The 15,089-nt window shown below is 39.3% G+C and overlaps 4 protein-coding genes and 1 long non-coding RNA gene across 7 annotated transcripts; 3 read left to right on the top strand and 2 right to left on the bottom strand.

Moving 5' to 3' along the window:
• Positions 1–48: 48 nt before the first annotated feature.
• Positions 49–3,714, bottom strand: LOC126575111 (regulator of hypoxia-inducible factor 1-like). 2 transcript variants are annotated; one of them, XM_050235655.1, is made up of 10 exons: positions 3,433–3,714; positions 3,051–3,279; positions 2,882–2,975; positions 2,432–2,809; positions 1,287–1,443; positions 1,133–1,212; positions 932–1,045; positions 707–857; positions 299–628; positions 49–226 (listed from the first exon to the last, which is right to left on the bottom strand). In XM_050235655.1, the coding sequence occupies exons 1-10, from the start codon at positions 3,571–3,573 to the stop codon at positions 98–100; spliced, it is 1,803 nt and encodes a 600-aa protein (XP_050091612.1). In that variant the 5' UTR covers positions 3,574–3,714; the 3' UTR covers positions 49–97. The 2 variants fall into 2 exon arrangements, with proteins under 2 accessions (XP_050091612.1, XP_050091611.1); XM_050235654.1 differs by having other exon boundaries at positions 49–628.
• Positions 3,715–5,848: 2,134 nt separating this feature from the next.
• On the top strand, positions 5,849–7,450 carry LOC126577933 (ankyrin repeat and MYND domain-containing protein 2). The gene is made up of 2 exons (XM_050240015.1): positions 5,849–5,933; positions 6,013–7,450. The coding sequence occupies exon 2, from the start codon at positions 6,058–6,060 to the stop codon at positions 7,291–7,293; it is 1,236 nt and encodes a 411-aa protein (XP_050095972.1). The 5' UTR covers positions 5,849–5,933; positions 6,013–6,057; the 3' UTR covers positions 7,294–7,450.
• Positions 7,451–8,803: 1,353 nt separating this feature from the next.
• On the bottom strand, positions 8,804–10,470 carry LOC126577935 (uncharacterized). The gene is made up of 3 exons (XR_007608363.1): positions 10,392–10,470; positions 10,038–10,231; positions 8,804–8,997 (listed from the first exon to the last, which is right to left on the bottom strand). It is a non-coding gene; the product is annotated as an uncharacterized LOC126577935 (long non-coding RNA).
• On the top strand, positions 8,984–10,466 carry LOC126577934 (RILP-like protein homolog). The gene is made up of 3 exons (XM_050240016.1): positions 8,984–9,396; positions 9,466–10,268; positions 10,326–10,466. Exons 1-3 carry the CDS (start codon positions 9,121–9,123, stop codon positions 10,441–10,443), a joined length of 1,197 nt encoding a protein of 398 aa, XP_050095973.1. The 5' UTR covers positions 8,984–9,120; the 3' UTR covers positions 10,444–10,466.
• Positions 10,471–11,732: 1,262 nt separating the features above from the next.
• Positions 11,733–15,050, top strand: LOC126577931 (uncharacterized). Of its 2 annotated transcripts, XM_050240011.1 has the most exons (4): positions 11,733–11,780; positions 11,846–11,954; positions 12,021–14,468; positions 14,804–15,050. In XM_050240011.1, exons 3-4 carry the CDS (start codon positions 12,035–12,037, stop codon positions 14,851–14,853), a joined length of 2,484 nt encoding a protein of 827 aa, XP_050095968.1. In that variant the 5' UTR covers positions 11,733–11,780; positions 11,846–11,954; positions 12,021–12,034; the 3' UTR covers positions 14,854–15,050. The 2 variants fall into 2 exon arrangements, with proteins under 2 accessions (XP_050095968.1, XP_050095969.1); XM_050240012.1 differs by having other exon boundaries at positions 11,754–11,954; positions 12,029–14,468.
• The last annotated feature ends 39 nt before the right edge of the window (positions 15,051–15,089 follow it).

Raw genomic sequence — 15,089 nt, 5'->3', positions numbered from 1 at the left:
CGCTTCAGTTAACGCTTCATGTATGCCTGTATCTTGGTTCAACTGCGTTGACCCCTAATTCATGAATAAAAGAAAAAAATAGTGTGTGGGAGCTCCTTCACTGCTGCTTATGTCGTTGGCCAGGATCGTTCCTACCAAAAAGGGAATGTAACGGTAACTCCAAACATGTATGTAACAGGAAAGCGATAGAAAGCGTGATGCTTGTAATAAGTACTGTAAAATAAAGCTGAAATAGAATTTGTGCATTTGGGTTAGAAAATCTTTGTATTTTGGATAAACACTCTAAGCAAGCACTTACTATAGTAAAGCTATTATACATGAGTGTATAAGTCACATGTCTGTAAACAGTATATACAACACCGTATTGAACTAGGTAAATAGTGAAGCTAAATTTTGATAGGAATCCAAATAATGGGTGACAAAGAATGCTGGATAGCCTCGATGGTGGATTTTTAAAGGCCAAATACAGAATTAAAATTGATGGAAAGACACCCCAAGCACATTTAAGTAATGTTCCAAAAATAGCGAGAACAATTGATGGACAGACCAGGTGATCCTCCGGCAATAATATCGTTAAAAAGTTCATCATCACAAAGAAACCCCCTCCGCTAAGAAAGAGCATATTCAGCTGGAAATAGCGAAGAAACATTAGTTAAAATACAAAAAAAAAAACAAATCTATACAAATATTAAATTAAACATTTTACATTCAAACGTTCAAATGCCATATCATTATTCTTGTAAATGAAATATACATTTCCCGCGAGCATGCCGAAGAAGTAGTTTCCAGCATTTGTTTCGAAGGGAATGTACACCTTGATGTAGTAAGGTAAAGTGCGAATTTCTTGCAGAATATATCTATAATAAAAATAAATGGAATAAATAAAGGCTTTATTTGATTTATAGAAATCTTGTAACACTGCTGTAATAACCTCAAAATAAATATAACAGTTGCATCAGTTTTATTAACGTATATAGTGATGGCAGGAATCGACAACGCAAATAATACCATAGTTATGTAAATTATTTTAGCCTGGTTGGGATTCCTGCGGTTATAAAAATACCAAGATATTGAATTATTATTGTTTATTTTCAATTCGGATTCATTTTAATGAGTTAAACGAAGTATTTACCTTATTATAAGGATCATTAAAATGGTACCAATTAAATAAAGCTGAAAATCTGCACCCAAATACCATGCAAATTGGATGCACTGTAGAGTACAAATATGTTTACGTAAAAAGGTAAAGAAAATATAAAAGAAAAAAGGAAATAAACTAAACATACCGGTTCTTTTGGATGAATGTAGTTATTTAAGAAAAGTATATTAGTCCACCAGTTTTTTACACAGTAATCTTTGAATCGATAACCTATCGGTCCATCGATTAATTTAGGATACCAAGATGCATGAAATAGTATAACAAAAAGATACGGCGGGAGTATTCTGTAATAGATGATGAATTCAAATAATATTAATCAAACTATTTGAAAATCAAGCAATTTTAGTTCATTCTAGATTTTATTTCTAAGACTATTATATTTTTATAAAATAAATCTCTTAAGGGAGAGCTTCAGTATTTTTTTTTGTGACACATGTTTTTAACATTTTTCCCTGAAAGCTGATTCTTTCAAGAGTAAAAAAGAGTGTAAGAGTGTAAAAGTTTTGGATCAATTGAAGAAAAACTGAAAAATCCCATCGTGCCGTAAAAACTACTGGACCGATCGATTTGAAATTTTTAACACATAATCTGCACATTTTTTGCCAGGTAGCCCCGTCGCGATATCACGAAAGTTGTTTTTACTTTTTTTTTTAACACTAATGTGTTTTTGTGTAATTTTTTTTGGCAGAATCTCAAAAAGCATCACTTTTTGAACTTCAAAAATCTGCCAAAAATTAATCCAATCAACAAAAACTCTACGGGGCTACCTAGATAAGCTTATAATCTTTCTAACGAATCGATTTGTATATTTCAGATAACCCGTCATGTCGTTACGATGGGCACCGTAAAAAATACCTTTGCGACGACACGCGTACCAAAATTTGATGGCACGGATAAATTTTTCAATGAATGTTGCTCATAACAATACCAAATATTCTTCAAAAGCTGTAGATTAATATACCATTTACTTGAAAAAATAAAGTTGAGTGGTTACGTCACAAAAAATCGTCAAAAACGGGCCTTTTTTGGCCCGAAAATATCGAAGCCCTCCCCTTAAGGAAATTAAAATGACTGAGTAGGGTAAATGGATTTAGATTTTATAACTGGCTGGTTGACAAGTGGTTGTTGTGCAGTTTTTTTTCCTTTCTTCTTTTTACAAAATTATTTTACGTAAAGTTTGTCTAGAAATATATTCAGGGGCTGCTTCACTTTAAAGCATTATAAACATTTTTATAAGGAATTTATAGGGATTTTTAAAATGCTCAATATTACCTTATTAAACGATGCTTGATGCGCATCCACAAAAATTGCAGTGTTCCGATTTTATTTGTATGTTTGTGGTCCAGGATAGTTACCGCCAATAAAAATCCACCTAATACAAAAAACAGTTGCACCATGTATGTATTTACTGCCATTGCAACCGAAAATAGTGGGTTATCAAATTGCATTTCAATTTGTGCTACATTTTGTAGTGGCATTTTTATTAAAGGAATTGACGAATGCGACAGCAAAATAATCATTGTTACAATCGTTCGAATGCCATCCAAGTGATCAAGTTTTGGCATTGACTTTCTGTTCCTTTGCATAAGTTTCGGTATATTATGAGCCAATGAAAATGCTTTAACAACGCTGGAAGCGGCTGGAATCAAACTATACTCGATGATGGAGGAAAAACAGCTATTAACATTGTTCTCAATACCTCCACTTTCAAATAGGACTCACATGTAGAACGATTTGATTTTATCCTGTGCAGTAGCTAATAATACCATGAGTATTATAGCAATAAAGCAGCAAATAAACAAAACATCAGCTACACCTATTAAAAGATATTCGTTTTTGGTATTATTAGCATTTAAAATAAAAATATTAAAATATTTTTCTCAATAAATACCATTAATTCTCCAAAAATCAATGTTAGATTGAATTGTACTTAAACATTCCATGACTTCGACACTGCTGTTGAGCTTATATTTCTGCCATGCATCTTCACTTAAATGAGCCTCCATTATGTTTGATATATTCTTGTATTGCATATCATTATGTGGCATGAGGCTAATAGGGAAACATTGTCCCACTTCTTTTGTTCTGCGATCATAATGACGGGGATGCTGCGAATATTCCTTAAAAACCAGAAAAAGACAAACCATCACCATAGAAAAATGGAAATATTTACAACGACACATTCAACAATACAAATAAACGTTCATTAACTTCATATGCTGAAATCATACAATCTTCAACCAGTATTTAGCGATCGTTTAAATCCTTCTCACCTGTATTTTATTCCAAATAATAGAACTGGGTTTCGGATATAGATACAAGTTTGCAGTGCAAAACATAAAATCATCACGGTACAGCCTCCGGCATTCATCAAATTCGTCATATTCGTAAACGTCCCACAACGCTTCGATCATAATTGTTCGAATTTACTTTTTTGATGACACTGTAAGTCGCTTCACACAGATGTCGATGGTTTTTGTTACAAAAGCAACACAACACCCACTATAGTTGTCTTTAACAGAGTTGCACTATCGCAAAAATGCGACTGCTGCCAGTGACGGTTTATTCCAAACTGTTGTCGCGTTATTTTTTAAACTCTCTCCATCTTCTGCTCAAACTTGTCATCCTTTCTATTTATTGTATTATATATATATATATATATATATATATATATATATATATATATATATATATATATATATATATATATATATATATATATATATATATATATATATATAAGGATCACGTGTGATGGTTTAAATATTTAGTGTGAATTTTCGCACCATTCTTCCGCATTATATTTAAATGAGCTGGTAGAAGCGGAACTGTATCAAATATGAACCTTATAAATAGTTACGATAAAAAGAGAAAGTTTTGAAAAAATAATTAACCCATAATGATGATGGATTGCGGTATTCGGTTGTTAAATATGCATACAAATCCCCAAAAATATAACAAATCGTCTTGTCTTTATTATTCGTGACAAATGGTTTGTCTCGCATTACATCGTGTACTGCAGTGGACGGGATTCTGGGAAGAGTTTGAATTGGAAGAGTTTCAACTGATCTACTTCTCGCTTATCACGATGTTAAATTTTCCTGTGTTATTAATTGTAAAAATAGTTAATTGTTGATTGAAGGTGCGAGTATATGTACCGGAAAAGTGACTAGTTTCTGAATCCCAAAAAGGTGTGTTAAAAAATACCTTTTCTTTTTGCAATCTTCACGTTCGGGATTTGAAAAAAGGTTATATAGAGCGTATAATAGCTATAAAGTACGGGATTAATCGATAAGTCTTACAGGGAATTGTATAAAACCATTTAAATTATGGAACTGCCGGTTATGGAGGAGCCAAGCGGCAAACATATTCACGCAAGTACAATAAAACTATACATGAAAAATGAAAACCTGAAAAATGAATCACCTTCTCCGTACTTCAAGGAATGTTATAAGTATCGATGTCTAACCGTAAAAAGTGTTGCGGCATTTCTAACCATGGGTTAAAAGGCTATTCCACTAAGAAATAATACCTAATCGAACAAGCAAAAACCTAAAACAAGACAAACTTCACGAAAACAAAATGTTTCAAGTCGCTTTAAGTTTAGAAATGTATTGTTTGGTTCAATTAATCTTAATTTGAGGTCTTCGGCCAAAACTAGTGGCTGAAAACAGTACCCGGAAGCGATGAAACTACTCTATACACACCCATGCGATAATCAATGAGTGACGGGAAAGGAAATGTCGTACTTTGCGATAGTTTCTCGTAGTTTGGTAAGGAAACATATGCTCAACGACCACAGATGAGTATTTTGATGGTTTTGAATCGCTTTTGGAAGAATAAGTGTTAAAATTGAGTCTGGATAAAAGATCATCCAAATCATGTGGTACAGAAAACCCATTTATTTTTCGGTTGCCATGAAAGTTTCGATGGTTCAAGTTTTCCAAATTTTTAAGAATTCTTATTCTAAAAGTGTAACAGGAAAAGTGTAACAAAAGTGTTTCTAATCCCTTCGCGAGAATGCACTGATGATTTGGGCGCTACCGGCGGATGATGCTCGTTGGAAACTGTGCCCCACGGATCCCCGTAAGTGACCGATCGCTCGCCCGTTTGTTGAAAACAAAGTGTTATAAACAGTGCGTGAGCTAGTGAGAATATTATAAACAGTGCGTGAGCTAGTGAGAATATTATAACAGTGCGCATGCCACGGCGCTGAACAGAATGATGAACGCTGAGTGTACTCGCGAAGAGTATAAAAAGGGAGGCGCGCGAGAATTAGATGAATTCAACAGCAACAGGCACAAATTTGTGGTTTTGTTTTGCATTATTAGCTCCGCCACCCAGCCAATAAAAGCTTAATTTTACCGACAATTTTCCCTGTTCTTTGAAACGTTAGAATCAATTCTAACACAAAGCGTATGAATCATTTAAACGAACAAAAGCGATACTATACCTGATAAAACCATTGAAAATTTTCGGATTTCCTTCGTATCACCGAACGTTTTCTGTCGATTTGGTAGACATGCATTTGACAGTCACTGATCCAGAGCAAAAATCCAATATGGCGGCAAGAGAAATGCTATGACTTCACCTGTTTAGTTAATACACTTTGATTACAACCAAAACTTACAACTGTCAATGCAACAGTGTCTGTCAGTTTTGTTCATTCATCTTCCTAATCGTCGCGAACGATTTTGTTCGGGATGACTTCACCTGTTTAATGTACACATCTTGGTTGCACGGCGCATGGCAATTTGAGAATCGGCAATAACAAGTAAGCAATTCTGATCGGAAAACGGATCGGATCTTTAACTCCAGTTTTTGCGGGTTATAACTGTTGCTGTTCTTTTTAGTTAATCTTTAGGAAGTTCAATCTACCGCAGTTATCCCCAGTCACCATGGCGACGGAATCTCAAGGCGAGGCCAAAGTTGCCACGGAAATTGTTCCAAAAGTGCAGGCGGTTAGCGAAGAGCACCGTGCGATTTTTGACCGAATCGCGAAAAATGAAAACAGCGAACTGAGATTGTTACTCTCGCAACTGCGCGGAAGTGTAGACTTTGTGGACGAAAATGGCATGACGCCGCTTCAACACGCCGCCTACAAGGGTAACAATGAAACGTTGCAGCTGCTGCTGGATCAGGGTGCGGATGTGAACTACGGGAAGCACGAGTATTCGTATTCGGCATTGCATTTCGCCGCACTTTCCGGCAATGCCGAAGTATGTCTAAAGTTGCTTCTGGCGGGAGCAGATGCTAAAGCCACCAATTCGGTGGGCAGAACGGCATCCCAGATGGGGGCATTCGTTGCCAATTACGAAGCGGTCGGTACGATCAACAACTTCGTTCCGCTGCAAGATATCGAGTGCTTCACAGCGAATGTGCCGAATCCTGGAGAAGCAAAGCTGCCTGCAGCGATACTAGCACCGTTCCACACTTTCGTTATGCAAGTCAATCTGCATCCGGTGCGCATACTACTGAATCTCCAAAAGTACGCGCTTTTTGGAGCAGACATGAAAAGCATGTGCACGGTACTGGTGGCAATGATGGAACGAGAAATGAAACGACGGGGAGAAGTCAACGAGGTGATGGCTTTCAAATACCATTATCTGGCCTACATTATAGGGGAGATAGTAAAGCATCGTGACTATCTGAGTTCCCGGCGAGACGCTAATCAGGATGCGAAAACTGATTTCCTCGATCTATTTGCAAAGCGTGTGCTGAAGATTGGTAAGGACGGAACACCCGACTATCTAGATGCGCTGATCAGGGAGTGCGTTCGAGAGTTCCCATTCCGCGATTGCACTCTCTTCCGCCAAGTGGTGGCTCAGATGACGAACAAGGAAAATGTGGCTGCACCTCTTGATATCGTGAGTACGGCGATCAATGGCCAACGCGGGTTTCAGGCCACGGTCCCATTTTGTAGCTCATGTGGGGAGGAGAAACCGGACAAAAAGTGTTCCAAGTGCAAAGCAGTCCAATACTGTGACCGGCAGTGTCAGAGATTGCATTGGTTTGCCCACAAAAAGGTGTGCGCTAGACCATCTGCTGTACCTTCGGCCGAAGCACCAACGATTGCGAAGGAAATTGATTCTGCGGAGTTGAATGAGCAGTTGCAGAAGCTGGTTGCACGTTGAAAGGATTAGTTTTATGGGCATATTGTATGAAAGATTGCAGAAAACCCTTCTTTTCAGAAAAAATATAAATTCGCAAATCTATGCATATTTTTTAAAATTTGTATGCGGTAAACGAAAAACAGAAGCAAATAAAACATGTTCATTAGGTCATCGTAAATACTATTTATGTACGAATTTTATTTAACAGTTAATCGTTAACGTAATTACGCGCCACGTCGAAAAAAATTGTAGGCTCATAGGGGTTTTAATTACAATTAAATTCGAAAACCCGGTGGTTTCCACTTATTCTCGCTTGATACCAACCAAAAATGGAGCTCGGCTTCAACCCATCCGAAGGTCTGGCAAATGTTGCACGTGACGTTGAAGCCTCACCCTGTGTACACACTGCCAGAATGTGGGCGCTTAGTCTACCGGTTTTTTTCAGTGTCTAGCGCAAAGTGTCTATAGGAAACAAGTGAAGTCATCCCGAACAAAATCGCTCGCGACGATTAGAAAAATTTATGAAAAAAACTGACAGTTTGTGCCTTTGTTTTGGTTGCGTTGGAGATGCTGTATTCGCTTTGAGAAGTCAGAAATCCGTAACAGTGCACCTAAACGGTGAAACGATTCTCAGGTTCAAGAATTTGCTCAAATTTGCTGAGAATGGCCCGAGAATGGCCCGAGTATCGGTTTGCTGTCAAAATAACAGGCAATGACAGATAGTTTGACAGGTAGCTCAGCTGAGCCTCAGGCTCGCTGTATTCTCAGTTTCTACACGGGCGAAAGCATTCTCGGTTCGGATTTGTATGGATTTGAAAGTCTCAATTCTCATTCTCGGCAATTCTCGCTCTCGTCTAGGTGCACTGTAAAGAAAGTTCAAGGAACTGCTCGTTTGATCTAAAATTTGGAAATGTATCATTTAAACAGGCAAAAGTACATAATATGCCTGATAAAACCATTGCTCTTTTTCGGATTCAAACGCGCGCTGGTTTGGTGATGAACGTAAACAATCCACGAAATGTAAAAAAAAAGCAAAAAAAGAGAAAAAGTGAAGTCATACGCCGCGTCCACACCGCACAGAAACTGAGCGCAGAATCTGCCGATTTTTTTCTGTGTCTAGCGTACACACTGCCCACAATCTGGGCGTCATCTGTCAAATCGGATACATCACAGACCAGTTTGACAGAACCGGTCTGTAGCCGATTAGAACCGCAAGATGAAAATGACAAATGCGTCCGCGCAGAAATTTTCTGGGCCTACATAAAATATCTCCAGATTCTGTGCGGTGTGGACGCAGCGATAGACCTGTTTCCTATACACTTTGCATTATCTCCAGATTCTGTGCAGTGTGTACACGGGGAGACACAGAAAAAAACCGGCAGATTCTGCGCCCAGATTCTGGGCAATGTGTACACAGGATAAGAAATTCGTGGGTACAAATGTGCCCAACGAACCAATATATCGCTCATGGATCGATCGACATCTTAATTTAAAATAATTACTTCCATTTTCAGCTAAACAATGCTTTATGATCCTTCAGTTTGTGTATAATTTCATTAGAAACCAGAAAAGAAAAGTAACGTTACACCTATATTCAAATATTACACCGCACTGACTTGTGATTTTGTACAGATTTTGCCGCTCGTGCCGCAATTGCCGCATCCACTATGACAGAGGCTTTAAACCGAACTCTCTTTGGTAAAAATCCTGAAGACGGGCTATCGTCTGTAGAAAAAAACAATAGGGAAAGGCGTTCATAATTACATGTCCTTATAACAAAGCTCTTCTACCTCTTCTCTCATTTAAGTTCTTCCGTACAACGACTGCTGAACCGCGAAACGCTCCAAAATGAATGTGACCGAAAAAGTTACTGTTGTTAGTGTTGTCGATGTGTACGATGTAGCGTACGAAATCGGGAAAGAGTTAGAAACTATCATCGATCAGTCCGGAGCCAGCGCAGTTTCCGGACTAATAACGAAAGTAGTGAATGCGCTGGAATTGATGGAAACGCTGACATGTCAGAATGAAAGTGAAAATTCAACTATCCAAGAGCTACAGGAGAAAATCACTCAGCTAGAGGCGGAAAAAGAACAAAAAGCCGCCTCTCGTTCGCGATACGAAAAGGTAAGTAGCATGAGACTTATGTACAGCACAGTCTGTGCGACATTAACAAGTTTCGTTCGGCCGGTGCAGGAGCTAGAAGCCATCGAAGACCAATGGCGTTTAGAAGCCAAGGATCTGTTCGTAGTTATCGATAAGTTGCAAGAGGAAAATCGAAAGCTGCAACGGGGCATCGCAAAGACAGCGACGAACACAGCTGGCGCAAGCCAAGCATCTAGTTCTTCTAATGGAGACGACATGGTCGATGAATATTCTAGTGCATTGGAGACGGAGCACACACTAGCTTATAAGAAGTCTTCCGAGCATAAGTTGCAGCTGTGCCAGTTAGAAGAAAAGCTAAAGCGCCAAGAGATAGAAATTTATGAAAAGAAATGTGAAATTGAAACATTATCTTGCCAAAATGATCGTCTGAAAAAGGTAGTTAGTGAAAGCCGACGGCGGCAAAAGCTATCCCACAATCAGATCATTACGCTATGCGAAGAACGAGCCGACTTTCTAGCTCAAATTCAGAATCAACACCATGAGATCAAAGCACTGCGGAACCAGCTCGGTCTGGCAGAGCAGGAAAACCAAGATCTTTTAAATCTGGCAAATGAAGACGAACGTCCACGATTCTCAACTATTGAATTGAAAGAAATGCTTACGGACAGAAACGAGCTTAAAGCCCGCGTCAGCGATCTGGAACAAGAACTTATGACCTGCCAGGCTGTTGGGGGTACTGATGTCGTTGATTCGGGTGATTCAACGCATCCGGTTGCTGGTTGTTCAGAACAGCCGTCCGATGACTTCAGCGAACTGCCCGTGCAAGGACCGCTGCCCTATGAGCCTGATGACGCACCTTGGAAGAAAAGTAACGAAAGCGGCATCAGAAAATTGTAAGAACACATTTTTACTATCACCTGGCCACATATTAATTTTACTTGTCGTTTTAGCTTCCGCAAGTTGTTTAACGAAAATTCATCCGACTGTTCTACCTTTTCCCAGCGATCGTTGTCTACCTTATCAAAGATGGCACTGTCGTCAGGTCCGCACAGCGATATACCTATTTAAACAGTCGTCTATGACATCCGATCTCAGCATTCCCTTTTCGATGATGTTGACTGCGGCACCAAGGCGACTATTGTCTGTACTGACTTCTAAAAAATGGTTAGGTTTGAAAGGTTTAGAGAACTTTTGTGGCTCCGTTTAGGTGCAGCTTATAGCTTGTTCGTAAGCGTACTTGTAGGAAACTATTTTTTTGTTATACTTCTATTGTTTACTATATATGTTTTGGGCTGAATGCTGTGTGCTTAAATTGCTCTCCAAGTCAAATCCCTTTACGGTTGCAGTTACTTCGAAACGTTGATCGTTGTTCAGTATTCAGTATAAAGCAGGGCTGTTCTGGGAAAAGTTGTAAAAGGCATTAAAAGAGATTAGTATTGAAATGAGTTTTTGCCAGGTGCGTAAACGGTATTGTTGAAAAAATACTTTGCGATGCAGTAGACCTTTGGTCCTGTTCACCTGCACACTGGTAACTCATTACATCAATTATTGAACTAAATTAGTGCGTTTCAAACCTAGGATACAGTTTAGTATTAGATGTTTTCTAGTCAAAAAATCAAGCGTAATTAAAATAACAACAGTGATCAACTATACATTTGCTAGTTTAGCGCTATAGATTCAACACAATTGAATTTTGAAAGATTTGATTTTACTTCATCACAAATAAGGAAAATATCTAGTATAGCTGATAAAAATTAGTGTGTATATTAGTATATCTCTTACCTAGTATGTTCTGTTATTAACAACATTTGCGACAAACGCATGTAACCTGGAACTATGAAAACAATTTTACACCCCATGCCGTTGAACTGTGTGCAAATACATACATTGTTTATTATTTGGAAACTAGTTATTAGAATGTTAATTCACAGATTATGTAGTAATTGGTGTTGTAATACGTACACGTACTTATTGATTGCTCTGATATTTTCTGCCAAAAAAAGTTCAGCAGTTGCTTTTCACAGCATGCAACAACAACTGAACTAAATTCTTCTTGGTGACGAACAATAAAAGGAAAAATTAATCGTTGCAAAATTGTCCCATTCCTGAATCGATTTGTTCGTTTTATTTCATAGATAAAATTGAGATTGGAGGAGCGTATCGGCTTTATTAATGATGCATGTAGGCATTTTTGTGGTTGTTCGGAGTTCAACAGCATCGATTGGGAATCAGGGAAGAGATCGGGATTGTAGAATACCATCATTGTTTACATTCGCCGTCGGTGACGCCGTCAGCGATCGCCTCACCAGCATAAGCACCTCATCACTCGTCGCTTGCTGCACCCCTTTCAATGAAAAAAAAGAAACAATCATCGAGTGCAAACCTTCACCGCACGCAGACGCAAAGTTAGCGAAACGATAGTTGAAGGTTACGCGTCAATAAGGGGACTTTTATTTATTTTCTTTTGTAGAATCTCGCCGGCTGCTGATCGAGCTTAAAAGATAAGAGGTTCCGTGCGTTGTGTAGAATCTTTACGCTGATAGCGCTGATAACAGTAACTGACTTACGCAAGAAGCTAGGTAAGCTATATCGATTCATACACAGGCCTGAGTGCAGCACAGTTTTATAATATTTTCGTCATTTAGTGCACTAGTTTCATATGGTTTTGAAGATGTTGGCGTCATCGGATCTTGATGGAAACGAGCACAGCGTATCACCTATTATTGCGTGTAATTACGACGTTGGCGAATCGAACCCTTGCGGCAGCAGAAACGAAACGATTAAGCGGAACGAAGTGCCTCTAATCCCAAATGCGGACAAGCGTACATTGGAAAAATTTATTGAGGGCGATGAAATTCTAGACCAAAAAAATCCGTTCAAAAGTGATGACACAGTGTTCGACGAGTTGGGGCCTGCAGCGCCGAACAATGAGTGTACGACGTCCTATATTAGATCGGATCGCAATGGGCATGACGAAGAGCTGGACTTTATTACAAAGGAAGAAATTTTGAGGCAATCTAAATACGTGCAAACATATATCAAGAACCCGGACAAACAGTTAAATTATGATAAAAGTGTTATAGAGCAGATGGACGCTATCAGGGCCACCGGGCACCAGGCTCGTCCACCTATTCCGGCACCGCGCAAAATTAATTGCCACATCACTGATGAAAGCAAAACTTGCCCATACAATGAAAAAATTAGATCGTTACCTCGAGGCAAAATTGCCAAAACATTGCAACAAACCACTGTTAAACCGATTCCGATGATGCGTCGTGATTATTGTGACCTAAAGGTGCGAGTAGGGTCGGCAGATGCCGGGGAGTCGCTTTATGATTCGAATGAAGTCGTCCAAAACGCATTGAAATTCGACAGCCGCTTCCGTACTGTGGAGTTTGGCTCGCAGGATGATATCGACACGATTGCCGAGAAAACGGACATCGGCAGTACTGTCCCGGACACATCATTACAATCCGACATTTTTTCAGATAGCATCCCCAGCACACCCAGCACATCCAGCGAACTTATTCAAACGGCTCCCTCTAATCCAAACGAATCGGACTATCATATAAAGAGGAAGGACAGTAATTTTGCAGAAGAGATAAAGAAATCTTTTTCCAACACCATCAAGAGTGCCGACTTTAGAAAGTATCTGCAAAGCAGAGGTCTTACTCTGATTCCAACAAGATCGACATCCATTTCATCCACTCCAACTGCAACGAAACAGCGTCAACCCACGAAACTATCTGTACTCTCTAAGTTTCTGCAGAGCAATATATTTGAACCAAAAACCGGGCATTCAGTAAAGCTACAAGGATCATCTACATCGTTGTTAAATCCTAAAAAACCCAAAAACAGCTCTGTTAACGAAGGCGGCAATAAAAGCTCACATATTGGAAGGTCCTATTCCATGAGCGCTAAACCAAAGGTTAGTTGTAGACAGCTGGAGTATCGTAATACGCACTATGCAAAGGAGGACGATAATGGGCAGTTTGCAACGATGGATTTCAATCGGACGACACGGCTTCGCACAAGCTTTGCAGGCCGATCATCTCAGCCAAGCTTCGATTCATCGTATCGCCGGTCAATGCGGAATGCTGGGATTCAGGTGAATCTCGAGACTAGTAAGAATGCGCCAGGCGGTCTTCAAGCACATCTATTAGAAAACTCGTCGTCTCATGAGATACCAATACGACAGAAAGTTAGCACGCAAAAGATTCCACTGCAACGTTATCTACCCGTTGAGAAATATTCCAAGATGGAACACAAATCCCCCGAGCAAGATAATGGCCTGAAGGGTTCTACTGCTTCATCGCACACAGTTGTGCCGGTGTATTCGGAACCTCTTCGTTACGGGGATCCTATCAACTATCATATATACGAGCAAACTCCCGATAATTTAAGATGCGAAATGCTGTACGGTCATATAGGTTACATAGGGACTTCGCAGTTAAGTGGATGGCATCCACAGAATCGCAGATCGTTCAGCAGTGTGCAAGAAACTCCAACATATGGTAGACTACGCTCAACATATGTCTCTTCACCCATTTCAACTCAATCCACACCGGTTCGTTGTACTTCCGAAACGCTGGATCGTCAGCAAATTCTTCACAAAATTTATGATTTCTATCGCCGCTCAATTCGTTCGAACAAACTACAGAATTTGAAAGCCAATGACACTGAACCTGCATTGTACAATGGAGCCGGTGTACCGAGTGGGCACAAAATTGGACGATCAGAAGAACAAGCACGTTTTCCGAACATGGAAGACGGTCATGTGACGGAAGTCGTTCAAGTTAGAGGTCCACCATCAATGACGTTGAAGGAGCAAGTTAACGCCCCACAGCAAACTCAGTATGACCGAAACATAGAAAACATTTATTCTTTTGTGACCAAAAAAATGAACCAACTGCGAGTACATGAAGCTAACGAACAAAGAGTTGGAAGTATTGCCAACATTAGAAACTCAACAAGACTGCCCAGAAGAGTAATGTTGTTGAATAGCAGCTACGGTGGCAACTGCACACCTCAACCATTGCACCATGCAATTGGTGGTGAAGTAGACTACGTTAATATCCGAGGTCCTCCAGATGGTAAGCTATGCTTTTGATTGATTCAGGAACATATTTTATTCAATAGTTTAGAGACCATTCGACGAGTAATGCACTCGACAAATTGAACAATCTTATTGTCCCTATCGTATCCGTATGCCTTATGTTTACGTTGAATTTGCTTGCGTCACGTTTTACGATCATATGCTAACATTAGCAGCATCGATATTTCCATTGTTTTATAATAGTCACTGCAGTCGTAGTATTCTTTTCGAAGAAACAGCAAAGGGCTTATTTTTTTGATGTGGTGTATTATATCATTCCTTTATTTCTCTGTATCTACTCCCTTGTTCCGCTGTGTCTTTATCGTCTCACAGGTATCCAGTATCGAACATCGCACTGTTACGTGCTTTCAAATGACAAATGATGATTTGGCTCTCCGGAACAGTTTCCTTTGCAGAATCGTGATATCAAGAGCATTGTGCAGTTGTGCAGCATAGTGTAACATGAGTGCTAATACCAGCTATGAATAAAAATCAATCTACAGCTCCGGCTATAATCGCATGTCTCATCATGTTTGATTGTTTGATACAACTTTAATAAACATCTTTTGCCCAATTGATATATTTTAACATTGCTTGTACTTTAATATATCCGTTTTTA

Source organism: Anopheles aquasalis, chromosome 3 (genome assembly GCF_943734665.1).
Source record: "Anopheles aquasalis chromosome 3, idAnoAquaMG_Q_19, whole genome shotgun sequence".
Lineage (NCBI taxonomy): Eukaryota > Metazoa > Arthropoda > Insecta > Diptera > Culicidae > Anopheles > Anopheles aquasalis.
This window is presented reverse-complemented; position numbering and strand designations above follow the sequence as displayed.